General features: G+C 39.2%; 1 protein-coding gene across 2 annotated transcripts in view; it reads right to left on the bottom strand.

Moving 5' to 3' along the window:
• The window catches only part of DENND1B (DENN domain containing 1B), a 265,647-nt gene that overhangs the window by 80,732 nt on the left and 159,609 nt on the right, over nucleotides 1–25,306 (bottom strand). For both annotated transcript variants that reach the window (XM_075936693.2, XM_089780568.1), the window contains 2 exons: nucleotides 16,264–16,309; nucleotides 9,588–9,689 (listed from right to left, as the gene is read on the bottom strand). In XM_075936693.2, coding sequence (XP_075792808.1) covers nucleotides 9,588–9,689; nucleotides 16,264–16,309 — 148 coding nt within the window. The remainder of the gene's footprint in view (nucleotides 1–9,587; nucleotides 9,690–16,263; nucleotides 16,310–25,306) is intronic.

Genomic DNA, 25,306 nt, shown 5'->3' with positions numbered 1-25,306 from the left:
GAGAGAGATCCCCATTGGGTCCAATTATAAATATAGTTTTGAAAAAAATTAGTGAGTTATGATGTTCATAATCTATGCAGAAAAGCCTTTACAGTATAGGTCTTCTCCCCATAGCTGTGATCTTTTCAATTTATATCCAAGCTCCATAGATCCAGATAAAAGTTTAGAGTCTGATTTGGTTAGCCCATGGAGAGCACACAGCAATGCTCATTTAACGTTTTTTTTTAAAGTTACACCTCAAAAGAAAAAAAAGAGTACAATCCAAAGTACAAGAAACAGTTACAAAGTTCAAAATTGCAAAAATAAATGCGTCATTTAACATTCTTTGTTCTGTAATTTATGATTATTTTGAAGGTTATTAAAATTGAAGATTATTAAATTCAAGGGAAAAACATTCCTAAGTTCTTTTGCAAGAGAGACGTGCCAGCAATTACAGTTATATTTCACTAACATTTAAATAAGAGAGAAAGGGTCAGCATGAAGGAACCTGGTGTGTCAAAAATGAAAATCGGATTTCCACTTTTTTAAATCAGTACAACAATTCCCAAATGTAAGAGATAGAAATCCCCCCTTCCTCTTTAAAAAAATTTATCTGTATTCATGTAAATTATACATTATAAATGGGTCTGTGAAAAAAATAATGAAAAAATTTTCATATGATTCCAAGACATCTTTGGACAGCAAAATTGTTCATGTTGCAATTAACTTTTTTATAATCTCATGTCTTGTATGTTTTCGTATAAAAACTGATCATCAAATTGAAATTTCACTCTTTAAAACAGAATATTTTGTTTAAAAAAAGTAAACCCATCTTAGTGGTTCATTTTTTGAAAAGCAATAACAAAAAAAACCTATACAAATTTGGCAGGTTTCACAAAATGGAAACAAATTCCAAAATCTCTAACATTTTAAAATGTAAATGAAAATATTTTTCGCCTATTGAACAGTGAATTAGGAGATATTAATTTCCAACACAATTATGCCAACTGAATTTAACAGATTAATCATAAAAAATTTTACTGAGACAGGACCTTTCAAAAGAACGCATACTATTACATACTGATTAGAGACTGTCATTTGCCTTACTATTTGAATCAATACATGGTTTGAAGCTACGCATGTGCTAAAATGATTTACTGGATAAGTGCTAGAATACTAAGCACCTTTCAGAATCAAGTTGCCATACACAAGAATCAGTAGAGTTTACTGCCAGCAGTGCTCTTGACAAACAGAGGAAATAAGACCTCAGACCTACTCCCTATACATCAGTCTGCAAAGAAAGATCAACAAAGGAGGACCTTACACTCCACCCACATAAAATGCAGCTGTCCTTTCTGTCTCTCACTCATTCCTCTTCTCTCCCTGAGGTATTCTGCATGATGAGCCAGAATCCCTTTGTAGTTTCCCACTCTGGCAACTCCTCCCTCATCCCAATGAAGGCTCCAGCTATCCAAACTACAGAACAACCTTTAATGTTGTTCTACTGCAGCTTCTGATGGACTGATACTTATTATCTGTCCACAGTCCTAAAGACATCCTGCGATAAGAAACAAACAACTGAGTCAAAAGGAACAAACAGTACCTCACAAAGGTATCTAATAAAAAAGGGATAAACCACACTCTGCTGATGTATAACCAGCTTCATCACAAAGCTAATCAAATTAACCAAGTAATAAATGTATCTTAAATCTGATTTTATTTTTGCAGCGCCACAGGTGTTCTCTACAGACATTTAAAAATAACAGATCGCTCCCCAGAAGAGCTTATTATCTAAGGCTCCCATCTTGCAAACACAGAGTAATTACTTCCATAAGCACTTGCATGCTCAAGCTCTAAGTTTAAAGATAATTAAATCAAGCAACGAAAGTGTCAGAAGAAGGGAGGGCATAGATTACAAAAAAGATGTTGCTTTGGCATTACATACATATAATGGGTCTATATTTGTTTTCTTTTTGTACTGATAAATGGGAGAACTAGGGATTACCAACATATGTTGATGATTACCCTACCCAACTATCTGGGTAAAGAAGAACACAGCACAGTCAGCAATGACACACTGAAGAGCAGGGGGAGGTACGTTTTCAGTTCAGAGGAGAGAAAATCTTGCAGTAAACATAGGAAAAGGAGTTGGGGGGAGATAAGGCCGCTTGTGGGAGAAGAGGATGTATAAAGGTAGAGTGAGGGAGGAGAGGATGACATAAAGCTTGGTGACAGAGGGACCAGCTTATATATTCAGTCAAGAAGAGAAGTTAAAAACCGGCAATCAATAGGGCCAAAGCATATTGTGTGTGGTAAAGGTAAGCTAGCCAGCTATACATGTGTGAGAACTTCCTCTTGTGCATCCATTTATAAGAGCAGCAGAAAGCAGAGAACCACTACTGCTGCAGTGCTGGATGCCTTCTGACCGTATTAGTTCACTGGCATTGAGAACTTCACATCGAAGTCATCTGAGCAGCAACCACAGGGTGTCAACATGAACGCAAAGGCTCTCCACTGTAAAAAATGGTAAGAATTCTACGCATTCCAAGGGTATGTCTAGACTGTAAGCTTCTTTCAAAAGAAGCTTTATTTGAAAGAGCTCTTTCGAAAAAAGCTTCTTTCGAAAGAGAGCATCCACACCTCAAAACCAGATTGAAAATGCGATTTGCTTTTTCGAAAGAGAGCATCCAGATTGCATAGATGCTCTCTCGCAAGAAAGCCCTGATTGCTATTTACAGAATGGCCACCAGGGCACCTGTGCTTTTTTACAATTGCCTTTTCTTTCGAAGAATGTCCCTGTTCTGGGTCCACACACGTCTTTTTTCGAAAGAGCTCTTTTGAAAAAGGCATTCTTCCTCATAATTTGAGGTTTCCTAATGTCAAAAAAACCCAAGTTCTTTCGATTTAATTTTGAAAGAATATGATTGCAGTGTGGACGCAGGTGAAGTCTTTTAAAAAAAAGGGCAGTTTAAAAAAAAAAGTAATCTAGACATACCCCAAGATACATCGTGCTATAGCAGCAAGAGTAATGTTAACAGCTTTCATAAAGACTGCTAATAATGGCAAATTTATCTTCCAAAAGATTATTTTGTAGTTCAACCTTCCCTAAGAACACTAAGCTACAGGCAAGGGGTAGCTCCACCAGATCACAATGGACTTCTCAATCTTGGCAACCAAGGTTTGACAAGTCAAGATCTCTCTCACAGACCATATGCAGTGACAAGAGCTCCTTTAGCAGTGACCCCACAAGAACTGTGTCACTGGAGTGGCACTGGCACAAGCTTTGCAAAAAAGAACAGAGCTGAGGAAAGTGTTGATAAAAACAAAAGAGAAGTTTGAAAGTAACAGACTGAATTAAAACAAATCAGTACTTGTGCAGTGACTCCTCTTTTAAGAGGAGGGAATAGATGTGAAGTGCTCCTTAATGGATTAATTTCACTTGGCTGTGGGGCTGGATCTTGGAGCATGTTAACAGAGAAAGATGGGAAAAATGATTTGCTAGTGATAGTAAGCGAAGAAGGGGAAATGTGAGTCACCTGGGATGACAGGACAGTGGAAATATTAGTAACACAAATGCATAAACAAAGACTAATAAATTTCAAATATACATTTATACAGTATCAGTAACAAAATCAGGCATGTTGTAAGTTTGTATATTGTTATGTAGCTTGTGTGGTGCCCAAAAAACCCACAAAAGCTAAAACTGGAATCAAGCAATTTACAGGAGGCAAGAGTAACTGTCAAGTTTGTTTTCAGGAGTCACTAGTGATCCATTAGGACGGTCAGAGATGGAATTCTTAAACTGCACTGAAAACAAACTGTTTATCTTTATCTTGCCCTGACCATTCTTGGATCCTCTTGGGAAAGTCACTTCACTGACTGTTGAACACTAGCAAGCAAGGATAAAGCAGAGATGTGGAAAACTTTCAACTAATAGGCTATCCTATTAGTGAGAGGAAGGGTTGGTTCCTTTTATAACATGCTTGGGCATTCTAAAACATTAATAACGTTATGCAGCAAGAGTAATGTTAACAGCTTTCATAAAGACTGCTGACGATGGCAAATTTGTCTCCCAAAAGATTATTTTGTAGTCCTGGTTAACCGATGGGGGCTGTAGTAGCTCCCTGCCCACTGTGGGCAGGTGGCTGCTCAATGCAAATAGGGGTGCTCCAGCCTGTCCAGGATGGGACTGGGCAAGGGGAATGCTCCAGCCCACGGCCGCAGCTCCTCCACCCGCTCTTCAGTCAGATAACTGGTTAAATGGGATTTTACATCCCTAATATCCACTGAATTTCCCTGAAGATTTTAAACTTTCAAAAATGCAACTGAATCATGGTAAACTATAATCGATTTAAACACGTGACTTGTACCTTCATTGCTTGATATAATATACTAATGAAATACTGTAAGGTATCTGAAGATTAAAATTCACCCTTCGTAGAAAAGCTATTTTATGATCAATATAAATATTTCCATATTTAAATTTAATTTTTCCATTAAAGCATTTTGGGAGGATTTTGAATTGAAAACCTTCCCCTGGGGTTCTCGCAACCTACACGCTTTGTGCTATATAATACATGAAGGCAGAAAAAAAGCAAAAGATTACAAGAAACTGACTAGAAATAAAAGTGAAACTGATTAGTTTATTTTTATTGCCCAAGTGGAAAGAAATATAAAATAAACAGTAAAAAAGTAGTAAAAATATGCAAAATAATTCATAAAATTATTTCCATTATCATTTAAATTGTTAACACAGTTAAAAATATTTATTTTGAACCTCACTCCCAGTACTGCTGCCAAATTCAAATATTTAATTTGAACCTCACTCCCAAATTCATGCTCATTTTCACACATTTATTTCAGAGAATTTACAACCAAACTTGAATCCTATCCTACAGCCTCCAAAACTCTAATCCTCAGGCCAAATTAATGCAAGTGGTCTCTCTAAAATCAGAGGACTATTCATCTTGCAAACACTGCTTGATCCTGAAAACACTTCTACATGTACATAGTCCCTATTCATGATAGTTAAGTAATGAAAATGCTCAGATGTTTATAGAATCAAAGTTGGGTGAGTAGTCTGACTGACTGCAGGAGCTACCTGCATGCATTTGGTATGCAATATTAGAACTTTTACAGACTGCAGGACTGGATCCTCTATTCCTTTTAAGTTTGGTTGTAAATTCTCTAAAATAAACTTGTCACAAGCCTCTTGACAGAAATCACATGTGTGTGTGTCTACAAACCAAAGCACATGGTACTCAAATCTCCCAGATAGATATTCAAGATATTATTCTAATATGAGTGGTAGTTGCTTGTGTTTCAACAATCATTCACACTAAATCAGGCCACTGTAAGAATAAGACAAATCACAAGCAGTGAGAAAGAGGAATGGCTAAAAAACGGAAATGGAGGGCAGTTTAAAACAAATTTACTAATCTCAGAATACGTAGATCATTAATATTAAATGAAAAGACTTTCTCTATGCACTGACTTTGGACATACAGGCCCTACAAATGTAAATATCAATTTATTTTTAAACAATGGTGGGCATCTGTTTAATGTAGATATTTCCAAAACAGGGTTCAAATAATTTTAATCTAATATTCTAAGTTTTAAAATTACACCAGTGTTCGATGTGCTGCCAAATGATAGTAAAAATCCCTGCACATAAGCAGCTGGCTCTCCCAATATTGCCTACTTTCCTAGCCACTCTTGATTTCTAACAGATTAGAAAATGTTTTTAGAATACATTTTCCTAATCATACACTTTATAAGTAAAAAAATTAAATATTATGACTAATGAAATCAATTTCACAGTTATGAACTAATCACAATTTATTTTGTAACAGCACTAACTGTTGTACTTTGAGGAATAACTTATTCTCAAAGGAACTACTATTTAAAGCAAATATTGTGTTTTCTGAATAAATTAGAGTGTACTTATCAAATATGTCATGGTTTTAAATAGAAAGCTGAGATACAGTGGATTACTTTGCATTTTTAAAATGTAATTCTTGATGGTGAAAGAACACATTACAGGCACTGTTCTGCATTTTAGTGTCTAATTGAATAAGACTATATCATTTTCAGTTGTTCCATAGGTTTTTAGCTCTTGGCAACATTTTTTAACAAAATGCAAAAAAATATTAAATCATAATTTTCTGCAATCATTTCCATATTTCTCAAAGCACTTACAAACAGCAAGACAAGAAGCGGGCCCAATCATGAGGTCAATGGAACTGTTCATGGCATTAAACAAATGACATCGATCTTGAAAGTCTCTATGAACATACTTAGCTTTAAGTACATAAATAGTCCCACTGAAATAAAGTTAAACATATATTTAAGTCACTGCTAGATTGGACCTAACATTAATAATTTTGAGGTGCTTGTAGTCTCAATCATCACTAAAAACTTTATAATACAAGAACTTACAAGAAAAAATGGCATTCTAAGGTCTATAGTATTAGATAATTAACTCTTACTAAAATCGTTATTTATTCTGTTTGTTTTTTTTTTAAAGAAATGAGGCAACCTCTATAGTGAAACGATGAAATATAAAAACAAGTGTTCCTGTCAGAAGACAGAAAGAAGGCTTCTCGCCCCCATCCCCAACTCCTTTAAGGAAAACAAAGGATTCCTGAAAGTCTTGCATTGATTTATGTTTCCAATTTTAAATACCTTAGGAATAGCGGAACTGCTACTGGCATGGTAGTATTTCTAGCAGTCAATAAATCTAGAATATTATGTGTGAATATTGGAATGAAGCCATTAAGAAGATTACAGCATGCAACGCAGCAGAGGGTCCACATGAAAAAAGGACTGGTAATTCAGGACAACTGTGACCACTGACCTTTGAACAGTCAAGACCACTGGTCAATCTGACAAAATAATAGAGTTCACATGCACAGAAAGTTATCTAGGCTGTAAGTATAATTTAAATGCTTAAGTGAATGATTTAAAAAGGTTATTTAAATCTCAGTTAATTATAATCTATGAGACACAATATCAAATAGGTTTTTTTCAGATTTCATATTATATTTTTAAAGAAATTGATTCACAATAAAAGAAATATCAACATTTTAATAGTTATAGTATTAGACTTTGCTCAACTGTTACATGTCTCACCCCTGAAAACATATTATCTTCAGGCTTATTGATTAAGAAAGCTGTTATCCAATTTCCTTTTAGACACAAGAGGCAGTTTCAGAATATCCTTTGAAAATGTTAAATTTATTATGGTTGTCTGAAACCAGTTTTTGGAGGGGGATGGTAAACTTAAAGCTTCCTTTTTACTTTCAGCAGTTTGTTGTGCTTTAACACTCTTAATTGCTATTCCTGTTTATATATTTTTTTCATTAAAAGGTTTATTACCCTTGTCTATACGTTTGTTGGCTTTATTTATATGTATGCATATGTTTTACATCTGTAAGTATTTTCTGTGATCTTTTCGATTAGATCAATAATTTTGTTCTATATTTCTATAATATACTTCAAATATTTATATCCATATTAGCATTTATAACAGTAATTTCTCTTATGAAGCAAAACCAGTTTGTTCTCCTCTGTCATTTTATAAGCCAAAACTGTATACTGTCTGTACCCTTTGTTTAGGACTTTTCACCCACATTTGTATGTGTTTTTAATTAACAAATTAGTTCCATAAGGTATACTGTTTTACTGCTCAAATCAGAAAGAGATGGGGAGACAAACAAAATATAAAGTAACCCACTAACACTTATTTTGCCCAGAAAAAATATATTCAAATAAAATCTGGCAAGTGAGACATCTATAAAAATAGTTTCCCTGTTTTATTCCATCATGAATATGGAATGTTGCATTTTATAAAAAGTCCATTGTGTAGTCTATGTGTCTGGATAACCCTTATTAACATTAACACACACACGTATTCTAGGACAACGTATCACTAAAACTATGGGAATTTGTGTTCATTAATTTTATTTTAATTCAACCTACTCATCAGAGTATTTTGATAAGCATGTTTAAAAACAGATTTCCTGCTTGTGTGTGCACTGTTTTTTACAATCTGAAATCACTGTCAATTGTAATACTGATATGTAACAGATTATGCTTAATTCTGAATTTCACATCTAACTGTCATGTAGCAGAGAGTGTATACTTTATGGCATACATTCTAACCTCAACACACTAATATTTTTCATTTAATGCAAAATCAGCTGGAATTGCTGCTACAACGATGAATGTATGGTAGTTTTTGATGTAACTTGTTATTCTTATAAAAATACAATACATTAAAAGTGACTGACAAATATACCACAATCACATTATAAAATTCTTTCATTAGAGCTTGGAGATAGCTGCATTTGACACTTTATCTGATCAAATTCTGCCTTCGTTATCACAAAAAAATTAAGAATATAATAATATTAAAATAAACTGGTGCTGAGCATTAATGTAAGCATTGGGATTTTGCTTTCTATCATATATTCAGTGAGACAGATTACCACTGAAATAAAGAAAGGCTTCTCAGTTGCTGTAGTAGTTCCTTAATGTGGTTAAAATACTGGGTTTAAAAGGACTGAAATTTTGGAAACAGGTACTACCTGATTTCACTCCATAAAATACTTTTTGTTGAAATATTTAAAATAGCACACTAGTATTACCTCTTGAATAGCTAAAACTCTAAATACTGTACACACATTGTTATCAAAAGGATACCCTTTGAGCATTATATTAGGAAAAGCAAGGTAAGTGTAATGCATTTTTTGAGAGTATTTAACATGAAATACAGAATAAGTTCCATTATAAGCAGCAGGAGGGGAAAATCTGTGCAAGATCAAAGTCCAGAAAGAACTGGCACTTAATTTATCATCCTTTACAGACAAAAGACAGTTTTCGTCATTTCAAAAGGATCAGATGTCTTTTATGACAAACTGGGTTAGCAGTTTAATTTACAAATAGAATTCTAAGTAAGCAGTCTTTGCTCTGCCAAAGCAAATGACAAACAGTGTAGGTTTTCATTCATGCGCCCCTCAGCAGGATAGAAGAGATTAAAATAAAACTGAAATAATTTAGAGAAAACAAATAAATGTTTCAGAAAGTTGAAGATGATCAAAGCCTGAATTTTCTGACCCCAACTGTACAAGCATTTCTTATTATATTGACCAGTGCCATCAGATCATTAATTAAAAGGAAAAGCGCTGGCAGGTGGCAGGGAAGCAGAAGCCGATAATTGGCCCCCTTCTTCTTTTTGCCTTCAAAAACTCTCTCGTTCTTTTGCAAGACATGCCACTAGGCAGACAGAAATGCCTACTTTGTAATATAATGATTAAGATGAGATGAAGAGACTCTTGCGTTTAAAGCAGCAATGCCTAATGAATGCAGCTAGCTTTATAATTATGATCCTGCTTTTACAATAAGGTATATGATGTTCCATTCAACATCTCCTCAACTGTCCAAAAAAAAAAAAAAAAAAGTAAAAAAATCTTAAATATGGGGTCTACATCTACTACTTTCCACCCTTATTCCTTTTATTTCAGTTAGCAAAAGCAGGCAAAAATCACTATTAGTAATTCAAGCTACTAGAAAAGAAAAGAACAACATGAAATACCCATCAGACTCACCACTTCAGTAGGTAGGTTGTTCAGGTCATTAAATGGGTTTTCTAGAGTATTTGTGTCAACATTTAGCATAACCACATCCTCCAATGATCTATTTTTTACCTTCTGTTAAGAAAAAAAATATGAGTGATTATTAGTATTTTAATACCCTGTCCACCTATATTACACAACTTTCTATGCTTAACTGAGGCTTATAATAAGCTTGCAACAATTTACAAATATATGAAAAGTTAACATTTTCATGTTTTGGGCCAAGGATATCATTATGTCAAGTGTTAAAAAGTACTTTCCTTTTCAGTGAACAGCAAGAGTACAAAAACTGCATATTGTACTTAAATATCATCACTTAGAAATAACTGTGTGGAACCTCAACAGTAAAATACATAATTTTATTCAAATATTTTTGAACAATTTCTGCCCTTGATTACACCCATGTAATCCTGCTGCTGGCAACGTGGATGCACATATATAACTGAATGTGAAATTTGACCCTTCATTTTGAAATTGTTTCGATAACTCTTCATCAGTTCAAAGAGTTTTAATTCATTTATTTTAACCCCTATACTAAAATAATGTGGGATGAAACTAGGAAGTTAGGCATTTAGAGGTCACCAATTAACGATTTGTTGATGATATTCAAGTCTATCATCTATTTTTGTGCCTTTCAAAATCACAAGTGAATTACGCAGTTTTAACAAGTATGAGGATTGTGAAAGTGGCAAAACGGGGTTTCATAAGCAGTGTACAATCACCTTTTAATTTTAGGGAAATTATAAAAGGTAAAATGAATATACTGTAATCTGTGACATACTATGCACCCAATTTACATTTATTTTTAAAGAAAAAAATCAAGCTCATGATAAAGGGGAAAAAATGTTAAGATTTGCCCAATACGCTATCACAGAAGCCTAACAAATGATTCGGATGACCATAATGCTACAGCAGTTTGATGTCTTTTACATCAACATGTCAGAATAGAACTGACTGCCAGCCAGCCAAAGAGCATGATGATTGGTGAGACAGCTGCAGCTACAATTCATTTACTACTGAAACAAAGGAAGGTGCTGAATAGCAGTTGAACTATAGATGGGAAGGGCATCACATAAAAATATAAGTTTAGCGCAAATGATCTCTGAACCTTTACCGTAAAAGCAATAGTCAAATAGCTTCTGCACTAGCGGAACTATCAAATTAAACAGCATTTTAAACTAAAAACCAGAACTGTTGGTATAATCTGAAATCTATACATGACAGTAAGCAGATCAGGTGAATATGTAGCTGTTTCTATCACCAGGAGTGATGGAAAGGAAGTTCAACGAGTCCTAGTGCCAACACAATGGAAATATTGTAGGGACTGATGTATGTTTCTGTTCCTCAAGGTCTTCTCCACCAGAACAGCTCATAGACTCAAGAGCAGAGCCCAGGTATGTTTCTAACCCTTTCCATACAAACAGGTGGTAAGGGGAAAATAAGAGGAAGGGCTGGACTGGCTGCCATGGTGCATGGGATTAGGCCCACAACCTGCTGGGGAGCATGAAGGAACAATTATCCTCTCTCTCTCTTCTTTCATTTGATTAGCTGTAGAGGTTGTGGTCACAAGGTGAGAGTTCTGTGATTTGTTCTTTGGAAGGAAGCTGACTTAATTGTTATCTATGTAGTCCTGGAAATAATATGGCTCAAAGGAATAACTCCGTAGTTTCAGTTGCACAGTAATTTTTTCTCAGATGATTTACTGTCTTAGTCTACACTGCACCATAATTCAAATTCAGATACATAATCTGAGCCACGCAAATTGCGTATCTTATTTCAATGCTATTTTGATATAGCTTATTTCATCATTTGGCTCTGTCTACACAGCCCAAAATTTTGAAATAAAGTGCTATTCTAAAACGTCCCTTACTCCTTGTGGAATGAGGTTTACAGGGACATCGGAATAGCGATCCTGAAACAATGAGATTACTGTGAAGACATGGGATAGCTATTTTGGGAGACTCCGGTATCCCAAAATAGCATTGCAGTGTTGACGTACCCTTAGGATGTGTCTAGACTACAGGGTTTTTTTTTTTTAAAACTGGCCTTTAAAAAAAAAAACCCTTCACCTGCGTCAAGATGGCTGCCGCGTTCTTTTGAAATTAAATAGAAACAATGCGGAAGTTTTTTTCAACCATGGAAATCCTCATTTTACGAGGAATAATGCATTTTTTCAAAAGAGCTCTTTCAAAAAAAGGCGTTAATAAATGCAAACAGTACTTTTTTGAAAGAGAGCATCCAGAGTGCTTGGGTGCTCTCTTTCGAAAAAGCATCACTCTTTTTCGAAAAAAGAGGCTGCTGTCTAGACGCTCTTTTTTGAAAGAGGCTTGTAGTCTAGACATGCCCTTCAAGACGAAGATAAGAGGAATCTAATGTTTCATGTCACTATGTTAACACAAACAGCATGTCTAGACGTAAGATCTTTTCCGAAAGGAGGAGTACAAAAGACCATGCCTGGAATCATCAATGTAGCTGTGAAATGGGTCTTTTCAGGACAGAAAGGTCTCTTGTGCTTGATGGTGGGGATCGAAGGGGGAAAAAAGTCCTATCACAACATAGCAAATGCAAATTTACTCTTGTTTATAAATGACATTATTTATTTCAAGTCTAAACCTAATAGAATCCTTGAATGTAAAGCTGATAAAGTACCTTCTATGAAAGTCAAGAACTTGACCATAAAAGCATATAAACAGGGTCAATGACACCTTCAAACGATTACAAATCAACACAACAGGAGCTGTTGTTTCCAAAGCATTAATGACTGCTCATGGAGAGTGCCTAGAAACTCTCATTCCTTCTTCCAACATTCCAGAAAAGTAACCTTTAGTTTTTGGGCAAAACAAGAACGTTTTTAGTTATGGTTATGCCTGCGTGTGAACATTTGATAGCATGAAATGTTTTTACAGAGAGGGCTTCAGCACAGTAAGAGTTAAAAAATTAAATTTGAAAATCAAATCTAATACTCTTTTAGAATGTCTGACTTTTGACTGGACAGGCCACAGATACTTAGCAGACTGCACAGGAGTCTTATTTACTATTCTCATTATTTTAATTATTAGTTAAAACTTGAGGCCAAAGGATTTAGGCACATTTGCAATGTCCACGGCATTGAAGAACCATTTTCCCAAGTTCTTTAAAGGCTAAGAGACACTGGATGACAACTCTATATACAAAATGAAAAGCAGCAGCTTCTACAAGAAGTCTTTCTCACTCTGTAAAATGGAATATTGTAGCCTAATGGTAAGTCTTCACTGCTACAAAACATTTGTGGCTGGTTCACGTCATCTGACTTGGGCTTGTAGGATTATAAAACTTCAATGTAACATTCACATTTGGGCTGGAGCCCAGATTCTGGGACTCCATCGGGGGAAGGGTCCCAGAGTCCACACTCCAGCTTCAGTCAGCTGACTCTGGCCAGCCATCGGTGTAGATGTAATCAACGTGAATTAGGTTGACTTTCCATTCAAGATTAGTGAAGCAGATGTACTCCATTTTACAGGAGGTCAACTACACCATACATAATACACAAGAAAGCTCATATAAAGATAACTAAGTATAATAAGTAAAAGCACATTCACAAACCTACATCCTAAGCTGGGCTACTGTTTGTTGTGCTGACAGAGAGAGTGATTCCTGATGGCTTGGGGGAGGGAGTATAAAACTGCTGGAAAAGGAGCTAGGGTGGTGGCTGACTAATCACCAATCAATGAGGGGTTTTAAAAGATTAGCTTGTGCCCGAACCCTCCCTTCTGATTCATGGAGTAGGTTTGGCAGAACCTACCGTCCCTCCCCATTTTGAAGGCAAATATAGCAAATTACTGGCTATATCTGATGTAGACGTCACACTAGCTGCCCTGTTGAGGGAGGCCGAGAAGAAATTTTTCCCTTTTCACCATATTGGCCCAGGTGCAGTTGGGTTTTTTTGCTTTCCTCGCAGCAGTTCATTGTTTAAGTGTTCAGTGGATGTTCAGTGGTCGTACTCCATCAAAGAAGGCATACAGTAAAGAATAAATGTCTTGGGGAGATGACTTAAGGGGAAGTGCTCAGAAACTGAGCAAGCTCGGAGTAGTTGGTGACATCTGTGATTGATACGGTCTGGAGCCAACACCCCCCATCCTATCATTATAGTCCACCTTACCCCTTCTACAAGTGGGTTGGTTGATAAGGTCCAGCTGAAGGGATCTGGATGGAAAGAGAGGGAGCTGGGGAATTGTAAGGTCTAGGAAATAGATCTGCTGGAAGGACGTGGCTGGAAAAGGGAGGGGAGTGTAAAGGCACCTCCCTTGGTTAATTATGGGAGAAAACAAGGGAGGGTTACCTGCCCTTTATCTGCTGGGTAGTTCCAGATATCTAACAATAAAGTTGCAGCCTGATTAAACCCATATTAAATGTCTTCTTGCCTTCTTTTGGCACAGTCAGACACGATGGAAGGCTTGAATATCCACATAAGGACATTTCCACTTCCATGGTGCTTTCAGTGTTTCAGGTCAGTCACTTCACTTCTCTGGTAATCATTCTCTAAGCAACATTGTTATAATCTCTCTATATACATTTTAGAGATTTGTGCATCTGACTGTCTGTGTATCTGTCTGTGAGTCCATTTGTTCAAGAACTGAGGGGTTCAGTGTGTGTGAGAGGGCTGCCTGGAAGCGGGCTTGAGGTGTCCGATCTGTGTGGAAGGGAGGGTGCAGGAGAGTTGGTGGGTCTGGCTTCCCAATGCTGGGGAGAGAGCCCCAAGCCTCAGGGGCAGGATCCAGGAGACTCAGGGGCCACATCTGGTCCCTGGGCCATAGGTTCCCCACCATGGTCCTAAATGGTAAGAGCTAAAACCGACAAAGCTGATGTGCAGATTCCTCTTATCCTGACTTAAAGCAAGGCCAGGGTTTGATTGTGCTAGGGAAATGGGTTGTACCTGGAATTGAATTGTTTTCCACAACATGAAAAGAGAGGCAGCCAAGAAGAGGAATGCAATACTCACAGTCACAAACGTGGGGTGAAGTGAGAGCAGGGGACAGCTATCCTCCAAAGCAGTGGTTCCCAACCGCCAGTCTGGTCTGTAAACTGCTGGCTGCCGGAGCTCTGGGGGCTGGGGCATGCTGCCCACCCAGTGTTCCCTCTGAGGAAGAGCCCCAAGGAGCAGCAAGGCAGCTACCACCTGGCACTAGCCCTAGCCTCAGCCCTTCCGCAGGGCAGGAGCTACGCAAGTGGTGGCTGCTCTGGCCATAGCTAGAGCCACGTGGCAGGCAGCTCACAGCTGCTCCAGTGGCCAGGCCCAGAGCTGCATGGCTGGCACTTGGAAGCTGGCACTTGGGGGATCTAAGGGGCGGGGGCCTGGTGGAGCTGAAGCCAACGCAGCGGCTCTGGGGACCGGAACTTCTGGCGGACCGCTAACACTTTATTTCCATATTTGCATTGTCATATAAACTGATACCGGTCCACCAAAAGTTTGTGAATAGGTTTGCTGGTCTGTGGTGTGAAAAAGGTTGGCAGCCACTGCTCCTGAGTGACCACTGGGGGCAGTCTCACGAGCAAGGGAGTGGCCAGCTGTGAATGGGGCTCTCCATCTTGCCTGCCACCAGCCCAGATAAGTGCCCCACTGCCTCAAACTTCTCCTCCCCAGCCCTCAGCCCAACACCAGACTGGAGAGGAGAGGAAGCCTACTGGCTCCATTGCCATGGCCTCCCCCCCCGGAGCACCATTGGGGCTGGGCAGTGCCACGCAGCCCCTCTCCCCCACCAAATACACCAGCAGTCTCTCTTTCCCCCCACCTCCAGGTCAGCCCTGGTAGAACTTGTGGGGCAGGCCTGCACAGCCCCCCTTCCTCTCTGCTGGGTCTGATGTGTGACCCCAACCACCAGCCCTGGGCCAGGCTCCCCCCTCAATCATTGGCCAGCACCTGTGGCTCCAGGCTGGCCTGGAAAGCACCAGCAGACAGCCTGAGCCCCTCAAACCAGCCTCCAGGCCAGACCCATGCTATGCCGAGTAAGTCATGCTCTAGTTATTCTCTATAATATGCTGAAACAAAAAACAGGATTATGTAGCACTTTAAAGACTAACAAGATGGTTTATTAGGTGATGAGCTTTCGTGGTCCAGTTCCATTTCCTCAGATCAAATAGTGGAAGAAAATTGGCACAACTATATATACCAAAGGATACAATAAAAAAATGAACACATATGAAAAGGACAAATCAAATTTCAGAACAGAAGGGGGATGGGAGAGGGGGAGGTAAATGTCTGTGAGCTAATGATATTAGAGGTGATAATTGGAGAAGCTATCTTTGTAACGGATAAGATCGGGGCGGATATAGGGCGGGGTGGATAGCGGGCGGGGCGACCGGGGCGGCTGCCCCGGATCCCGCACTTCAGAAAGCCCCGCGCATGCGCCATGGCAAAGGGGGGGCCCCACGGAATTATGCTGCCTGGGGCCCCACAAAACGGTCATCTGCCCCTGGGTAAGATAATTAATGTCTTTGTTTAGACCAAGGTGTCGAATTTAAGCTACATTGTTATCTCTATAATATGCATGTTCCTGACAGAACAATTGACAAAATGCTCCCCAATCCTTTCCCCACGAGGAAAAAAGATAATGACCCCATATGCTTTCCCCTTCTCGCACATATAGATGGAGTCAGTTTGAAAATTACTCACCTCTAATAAGCTTAAGTGAACTCCAATTAGATATGGCATTGGTGCACTGCAATAAAACATAAACATATTATTTTTCTTCTTGAAATGCAAACAACCAGTATCTTCTTCTTCTTGATGTTATACCCAAAAATAGAAAAGCTTTATACAAAGCAGACACCCCCAAGTAAAGCAGTATCCCGAGTCTAAATGAAGCAAAAGACGTTATTCTGTTTTTAAATCTCCAACAGAAGCAGACTTTGTAAAACTCAATGCAGACTTACGAGAGGTAAAATCAGATGTGTAAGGCTGGCTGAGCAGCTTGGCTGCACACAGTTGAGCCAGCCTGAATAATTTCTTTTCAGCTTGGCCTGAACTTCACTTGAGTACGGCAAGTTCAATTTCAGCAGACATAGCTGATGTGCTGGAGTGCTAACCTGAGGGAGCTCACATGTGTTCTTAGCTGACATATGGGAATGATCACATCACTATATTGCAGGGGTTCTCAAACTTTGTGATACCGCAACCCCCCTCCAAGTTGCTCACGACCCCCCGGGGGGTCGGGACCCACTGTTTGAGAAACGCGGCTATATTGTATCACATATATCAGAAACATAGGATGTAGGGATGTTAGTAGCTAGTCGACTATCTGATAAGCAAATGCTTATTGGATAGTTGAGTAGCGACTCAACTAGTCCTCCTCGCACCTCTATCGGAGATAGACAATAAGAGGGGGGAGCAGAAATCGGTACTGGGGGGTGCCATAGGAAGTGCCACAGGGAGCACAGGGTGAGGGGGACTCAAGCAGATTCAACCAGTCCCCCTCGCCCGATGCTTTCTGTGATGCCCCTCCCCCATGAGAGGCAGCAAGCGCGAGGACATGAACCGATGCTGGGGGGAACCAGCTTAAAAAGCTGTCTCTGGGGTGCCGCCTGGCCTGTCGCCTCAGAGGGGGAGGAGAATAGCGGATGCTGCTGCAAAGCAGCCACTGTCTGCAGGGGTCCCAGTGGGGAGCTGGGCCCCCTGCAGAGAGGGGCTGTTGCCACCAAGCAGCCCCTGTTCGTGGCAGCCAGGGCTGCTCTGTCTGCTATGAAAAGGGGCTACTGGACTCAGAGTGAGCTAGGATCGAGCAGTCCTGGCTAGTGCTGATTGCTGTGCTTCTGAATTTTAAATATAGTGAAAGCCCAGTGGCTCTTACTACCTTTAAAATGCAGAGCCGCAGGGCAGGTGGCTTTGGAGCCAGCACGAGCCAGGACTGCTCATTCCCAGCTGGAGTCAGCTCCTGAAGCTACCCCCATTTTGGCTCTGCCCAGAGGTGCTTATCAACTAATTGTATAATTGATACAAATTGTAGTGACTATACGATTAGCCAGATAATTGCATTTTAACATCCTTAAAGCCAGTTTGGGTTCTCTATGCTTTGTGGCTGCAACCCAAGCCCAGATTCTAGTACCTATCTTTGTTATTTGAAGTTTTAAAGTTTTATAATATTGATACAGTATCTATCCATATTATAAATCTGTCATTTCAATAGTGAACTAGGATAACAAACTATATCCTGGCAAACAACAAAACAAAGTAGAGCACAAAATGATGCATTGCAATTCAGGTGAAGCTACCAGATTTGACCACTGAGTACTGTATGCAGTAATTGTAGTCAGTGGATCTATCACCATTTTTATATCATTCCAATTGTATCTTACTCAGACTCACAAATAAACTGGTTATCAAAAGAGAAAGCTAAACTAATGTTATCATTGGGAATTAAGAGAAAAGAACATCTTTTAAAGAATGCATATGACCTATGGTATTAATTAATATATTTTAATTTAATTTACATTAGACTACAGCCAATGGTTGATATCAGGGGAAAGTATTGACAAAACTAATGCTGTGGAGAAATTAATCTGTTAGCTACGCTGATAATACCCACAACTGTAAGAAAACAGCCATAAATGGTGGAAAAAAGATCCAAAAACGTGCATATAAACACTGAACAGTAAGGTAATTATTAAAGGTGTTCGGCATAAGAGCACATTACCCTAAATATATGAAAAAAAAGTGTCCACAATGGTCAGAGAATATTTGAATAAAATAAGCTAGGGATGTACTTCAATGAACCACATTTTCCATATCAATATATAATAAAGTTTAAGGTTGTGAATTTTTCATATAGCTCATATCCCATCAAATATGCTTCCCCACATTCTTTTGCATTGATACTGTGAGGCAATTAGAAATAGTCTCACCATGGGTAGGCCTAGTCTAGCTAGGGAGTTATCAAAACCCCAGATTACAATGAGGTTCTGATCAATATCTGAATTATTTGATGCAAAATATAAATTCTTCTTAATCACTATTACACAGTTTGGGTCCAGAGCAAATGTTACATAGATCATGTACAAACAAGATGACACGTTTTTAACTTCCAGATATATAAGCACAGAATCACAGAACATTAGAACTAGAATGGATCTCAAGAGGTCATCAAGTTCAGTCCCCTACCCTAACTCCAGGACCAAGCACCATCTAGATGAGGGGTCGACAACATCCGGCACACATGTTGTAAGTGGCATGCAAGATGATTTTCAGTGGCACTTGGGGGCAGTGGAGTGGAGAAAGCCCCAAGCCTCACTGTGCAATCGGGGAAAAAGCCGGAGCCACGAACAGCTCCTCGCATGCGTGCGCACTCCCTTGCCCACTCCCCCAGATGGAGAACAAAGCAGTGCACCGGTACACTGCTTGCAGGCTTTTTGCACTGCTCCATTGGCCAGAATCCAGCCAATGGAGCAGTGGGAAGCCACGCCTGCGACAGGGAGCCTGAGAGCAATACAGGGGGTAAACTCAGACCCAGCTACCATCTCTTCCATGAAGCACCCACTGCTGCCATGGCTGTGTCCCTGCTGCTCCGCTACTGCCTTGTGTCTCTCACGTGCACCATGCACTCGCACCGCTGGAGAACCCTGTGGGGCCGCTGGAGTCCGTTATCCAGGTGCCGGCAGGCTGGATCCTGGCCAGCCTGCCCGGACCTGCCAGTTGGACTCCCTGCACTCCTGGTGAGGCACAGACTCCATTCCACACTTGACCCATGGGCCACTAATTTATTCCACGTGTGGAGCAGTATCTGGCTGCTATGTGGAAGTGACTGTTACAATAAATAAACCCTGTTACAGACACTGGAAAAAAAAGTAAGTGCCACCCAGACCCTGCACCCCTTCCGTGCTGAGACCCTGCATCCCCACCCTACTCCTGCCCCCTCCCACTGGCCAGACGACCAGTCAACCTCATGCTTGAGCCCCCTTCCCTCTGACCAGACACCTACCCGCAGCTCACTTCTGCTCCATCCCCCTGGTCAGACACTCTACTCTCAGCCTGCTACTGTACCCCACCTCCCACCCGGATCCTGCACTCAAGTGTGGAGAAGTGTGCATGTGGTGCTCCTCCCCTCCCCACAGAGCTCAGGGCAGGAGCTCAAGCAGGCACAAGTGGGGCAGCACAGGGCAGGAGGGTTGAATCTTGGCATACCACATTGGAAAGGTAGCTGACCTCTGATCTAGATCATTCCTGATAGTTGTCTAACTGGCTCTTAAATATCTCCAGTGACAGAGATTCCACAACCTCCCTAGGCAATTTATTCCAGTGTTTAACCACCTTGACAGCAAGTTTTTCCTAATGTCCAATCTAAATCTCCTTTCCTGCAATTTAAGCCCCTTGCTTCTTGTCCTATCATCAGAGGCCAAGTAGAACAATTTTTCTCCCTCTTCCTTGTAATACCCTTTTAGGTACTTGAAAACTGCTATCATGTCCCACTGAGTATTCTCTTTTGCAAATGGAACAAACCCCAGTTCTCTCCATTGTCCCTCCTAGGTCATGTTTCTTAGACTTTTAATTATTTTTGTAGCTCTTCTCTGGACCCTCTCCAATTTTTTCACACCTTTCTTGAAACGTGGTGCGCAGGACTGAACACTGGACATTGCAGAGTAGAGCTGAAAAATTACTTCTTGTGTCTTGCTCACAACATTCCTGCTAATGCATCCCCGGATCACGTTTGCTTTCTTTTTCAACGGTGTCACACTGTTGACTTGTGGTCCACTATGACCCCTAGGTCCCTTTCTGCAGTATTCCTTCCTAGATAGTCACTTCCCATTCAGCCAGTGTAAAACTGATTGAAGTAAATAAGCATATAGCATTTTTAAGTTAAACTTTAAGCAATGAGTAAAACAAACCAAATGTGATTGTTGCACATTCCATGACTTTTACATGTGAATGAACATTAAAACCTAGATTTAGCCAATAAAACAAAGGAAGTGTTTGTTGCCCTGCCATGAGCTAGGGGTTGGACTCACTGACTGCTTGTTTTAAAGGGTCAGCATGAACCTAGGCCTGAGCCCTTCTGAACTGTGCATTGCTACCTGCCCTGAGCTAGGGCCTGGGCTTACTGACTGTTTGCCCAGCCTGACCATAGGCCTGAGCCCCTGAACTATTGCTGCAGCTGATTCCCCACGTGTGATTGCTCCAGGTATGTTGTGAGGTGGTGCGGCCTCCCTGAGGCCTGGTGAGTGAAGTCCTGCTCACAAGCGGACTATAATGGGTTACTGATTGTTGTAATAAGTATCAAGCATCTCTGTTGGGTCCATGATTTTTAGAGTATAGCAAAGTTATGACTATGCTGCCAGGCTCATCTTTTGAAAGTGTCGTGCAGGTTTCTTTTAACAATGAAAACTGACAGGTCAGATATAGAGTGACCATATTGTGAACATGCCTGCTTCTCATGCCAATATTAATCAGTCCTGTAAAAAACATTACCTTGCCTCTCTAATATGAGGACTAACACTACAATCACACTGCATACAGGATAAGGGGCAGGCATGATAGCCCAAGTGTGGCCACGGAAATGGCACTGATTCTCTCTAATTCAGAGTGGACTGTGCGATGGATCTGTCCAGGACAGATTACTTGATGGCCAAGCAGCCAGTAACAGATCACAGAAGTGTGACTGCCCAAAGACAGCATGAGGAAGAGCGAGAGAGAACCTATGCTTAGACTAGACTACTAACAAATACATAATTCTCAAAACACATCGACTCCAGCTGTTGCATAAACCACTAAGCAGCTTCTTGAATAACATACGAAGACATTGCTAAAAATGTGCAAAATATCTCTTCCTATTCATCATGTGAATCTATTTCAATATTAGCCGTGAAATGTACTGAAAAGGCTATTAGAAAAAAAAAGTTACCTATATCAAGTACAGGCACTCCCTGAGTTACAAGATGCGACATCTGAACATCAGCACATACAAATAAAAGCTCACCTGCAACAGGAGAGCAGACGAGAGGCACAGGTGATGGTGAGCAAGGAGAAGGTGTGATCGCTCAGCCAGCAGCTGGAGAGAAGCAGCACTTTAAAGAGGAAACTGTCACTTCTCTTGCACCACTCACTGCCTCCTGGTGAGTCATACTGGGTGCAGCCCACGGGGGATGGGGAGAGAGGAGGCAGGGGATAGTGCTGGTCATCAGAGTTGGTGCAGAGTCATAGGGGTTGGGGGGAGGGGCAGGGGAACGTGGATGCCCAGAAGTCCTCTTCAGAATCTTCATCTACCTCCCCATCCTCTTCTAATTAAACCTGCCTTTCCTCAAGCACCAGCATTCAAGGTCAAATAAAACACTATTTCTACTATTTTCATTGCAAATATATAGTATTTCAGCTACTAGTCTTTTGTGGGCTAACCTGGGGATGTAACTACCATTTATAACATCATTTTTATGGGGAAATGTATTCTGAGTTCCAAACAAGTGAGTTACAAATGAACTTTTGTAACTCAACCCATTCATAAGTTGGGGGCTTCAGTTTATGGACATTGATTCTAAACTGGAGTAAACTCTACTTGCTTCAAAAAAACTCCTCTGATTTACCTGATTCATTAACTGTTTTATTTTAAAGAAGTAGAGGATAGCTTAATAGTGTAAACTGACAGTTGTAAAAGTTCATTTAAAGAAATTCACTATGATCAGTTTTAGAAAAGAATGAATTTTACTATTATATTACAAAGCCCTGAAAACCAGAGATTGTAATGGAAACACAAAAATATTTACTATGATACTGGAAGATGCAATATGATTTGTCTTTCACTAACCTTTGATACAATTCAAAGTTTAGGCATATCATTACTGCACCGTTTTATTAATTCAGAGTATCATTTCCTAAAATAATTACTATGTTTTGAAGGACATGTAAGTTAATTGGAAAATAACTGTAATACTTTCATGAAAACAGGCTTGGTTATTTCCTATAAAAGAGAAAAAAATCAAATCTCATAAGAAGATATTTTGCAACTGTTACTGGAATTCTCTAATCATATTTCTGTCTTAATGGAGCTTCAGTAAAAAGGATGCTTTATCTTCCATATACAGAACTGTAATACATTCTTATTCCAGCAACATTATTTTGCCAAAAAGTTATATGGAATATTTAATTATATTGATTTTTATAAAGGAAAAAAGCAATCTTTATTCAAATCAATGTCCAAATTTAATTTTTTTAAAGGAATCTTGAAATCAGGCTACCTACTGGGTTGAATAAAAGAATAGCCTGTTGCCTACTGAAAAGGAGGAAAGAAAACTATTTATTTTAAAAACTTTGGAACTCTTTTTGCATGTTCTTCAATCACATGAACTTTTAAGTTAATAATATATTATTCATTCTTCTTCTAGATCTGAATGAACAAATTACTTTAACTGACTTATGCTTTTACTGTCCTTGATCATAAAATAAAAGTAATTGATTATATTTTCTCTTTAAGTCTTTCCAAATCCCATAGTTATGGGAACTCAATTAAAGCTACACTATATGAGGAAAACTCTTATTTGTGTCAGTGGCTCATCACTACATACAGTGTGTGTATTTACAGGATCTTACAAGTAACCTTAACATCACCTAGGCTGGTAGCATCATATTTCATAGTTATGCGGGAAAACAATGTTTTTGAACTGATTAAAAGGCATGATGTATGTTTTATTATAGATTAAATTATATTATGGAACCTCAAGAGGCTTGTGCTCTAGAAATGGCAATGGAAGAATGTTACTAAAATACTTTTAGACTAAAAAGTATCTATCTCACTACCCAAAAAAATTGAAGTTGAAGATATCAAGTTCTAACCTTCAGAGAACTATTATCTTAGAGAAATGAATCTTTGCAGGTAGGGTCTGATACTGGAAATATTTACATGTGCCAATATTCCAAATTGAAACATGGACAAATCACTAAAGATCAATAGAAAACACAAAAAGCAAATAGAAGAGAGTCTATAAAGCCATTAGGAGCAAGAGAAAAATGAAGGAAAGTGTAGGCCCACTATTTAGTGGGGAAGGAGAGCTTCCCCTAATAACAGATGACATCAAGAAGGCTGACAAGTTTAATGCCTATTTTGTTTCATTCTTCATTAAAAGTGTTAATTGTAACCAGATGCTTAGCACAATTATTAAACAAAAGGAGGAAGGCATAGAAGCCAAAACAAGGAAAAGACAAGTTAAAACTATTAAGTAAGATGTGTTCAAGTTGGCAGAGCCTGATACAACTCACCCTAATGTTCTTAAGGAAACAGCTGTAGCAATCTGGGAACAATTCGTGATTTTCTTTGAGAACTGACAGAAGGTGGATGAAGTCCCAGAGGATTTGAGAAAGGAAAACATATTAACTATCTTTAATACAGATTAAAAGGAGGACCTGGGGATTTACAAACCATTTAGCCTAATTTTGCCACTTGGAAAAATACTGACTAGACTTGGTAAGTGATGTACAATGGGAAGGCTTTGGTTTTGTGGAATGTTGATCCACCCCGTTCTGTGCAGAGTGAGTGCTGTATAGCTTGGATGGCCTTTACCCCAGTAAGTGGATCATATCTTCTTGGTGACATGCTAACTAGACTAGTCAGGAAGGAGTTAAATGAGCAATCAGCACAAAGTGAAGATGTTGAGAACAAAATTACTCAAAGAATCATATGACATGAAGAGAAAAAATTCCATACACCAATACTAGTAGCCTAGATAACAAGCAAGAGGAATTGGAATTTCTCTAGTTTGTATTACTGAAACCTGGTCGGATGATTTACTGAATGGAATGTTAAAAAACATGGCTTTAATCTGGAAGGATCCAGGTTAGGCAAAAAGAGTGAGGGAGTAGCATTCTAAAAAAAAAATGACATTAACTGTTTCTGAGTCACTGATAACTCAGAAGAAAGCATCTTGAATGTTTATGGATAAATATCCTAACAGATAAAAAGCTTCAGAGAGGTAGCTGAGTTAGTCTGTAACAGGAAAAACTTAAAAAACAATGAATAGTCTAGTTGCACCTTTAAGACTAACAAAACATGTAGATGGTATCATGAGCTTTCGTGGGCAAAACCCACTTCTTCTGATGACCAGAGGATAATAAGTCCAGATCCAAGAATAAATAAGGGAAGGAGGTAAGGAGGGGTGAAGAAAAAGGAGAGGGGAGGAAGAAAAAAGAGACAGTGAGTAGATAGTTCAACTAGTTACAAGAGGCTGTTAAGAACCATTAGCACCTCCATTGTTCGGTTAAGTCATTAAAAGGTGGAAGATAATATGCCAGCCACCCCTATGTCAGAATATTTGCATAAGAATTAAGCTTGTGAATGGAGTTAAGTTACAATCCTTCTCTGTGTGTTTGGCTTGTGATAAAGTATAAGATGTAGTATTGGTTGGTGTCTGCTACACCACTGCTAAATCACAAAATGGAACAGGTCTCATACTGTTAGTACTACGGTGATAGAAATGTAGCCGTGTTAGTCTGGTGTAGCTGAAGCAAAATATGGTATATATGGTTGTGACTATTTTCTTCCACTATTTGATCTGAGGAAGTGGGTCTGGCCCACGAAAACTCATCATCTAATAAACCATCTTGTTAGTCTTTAAAGTGCTACATAGTCCTGTATTTTGTTAGTACTACAACATCCTTGGAATTTCTAAGCATTATAGATGATTATGTCCTAACTCAAAAAGTGTTGCAGCCAATACTTTATTAGACCTTGTCTTAACTGATGAAG

This window comes from Pelodiscus sinensis, chromosome 9, assembly GCF_052426305.1.
Source record: "Pelodiscus sinensis isolate ZL-2025 chromosome 9, ASM5242630v1, whole genome shotgun sequence".
NCBI lineage: Eukaryota > Metazoa > Chordata > Testudines > Trionychidae > Pelodiscus > Pelodiscus sinensis.
This window is presented reverse-complemented; position numbering and strand designations above follow the sequence as displayed.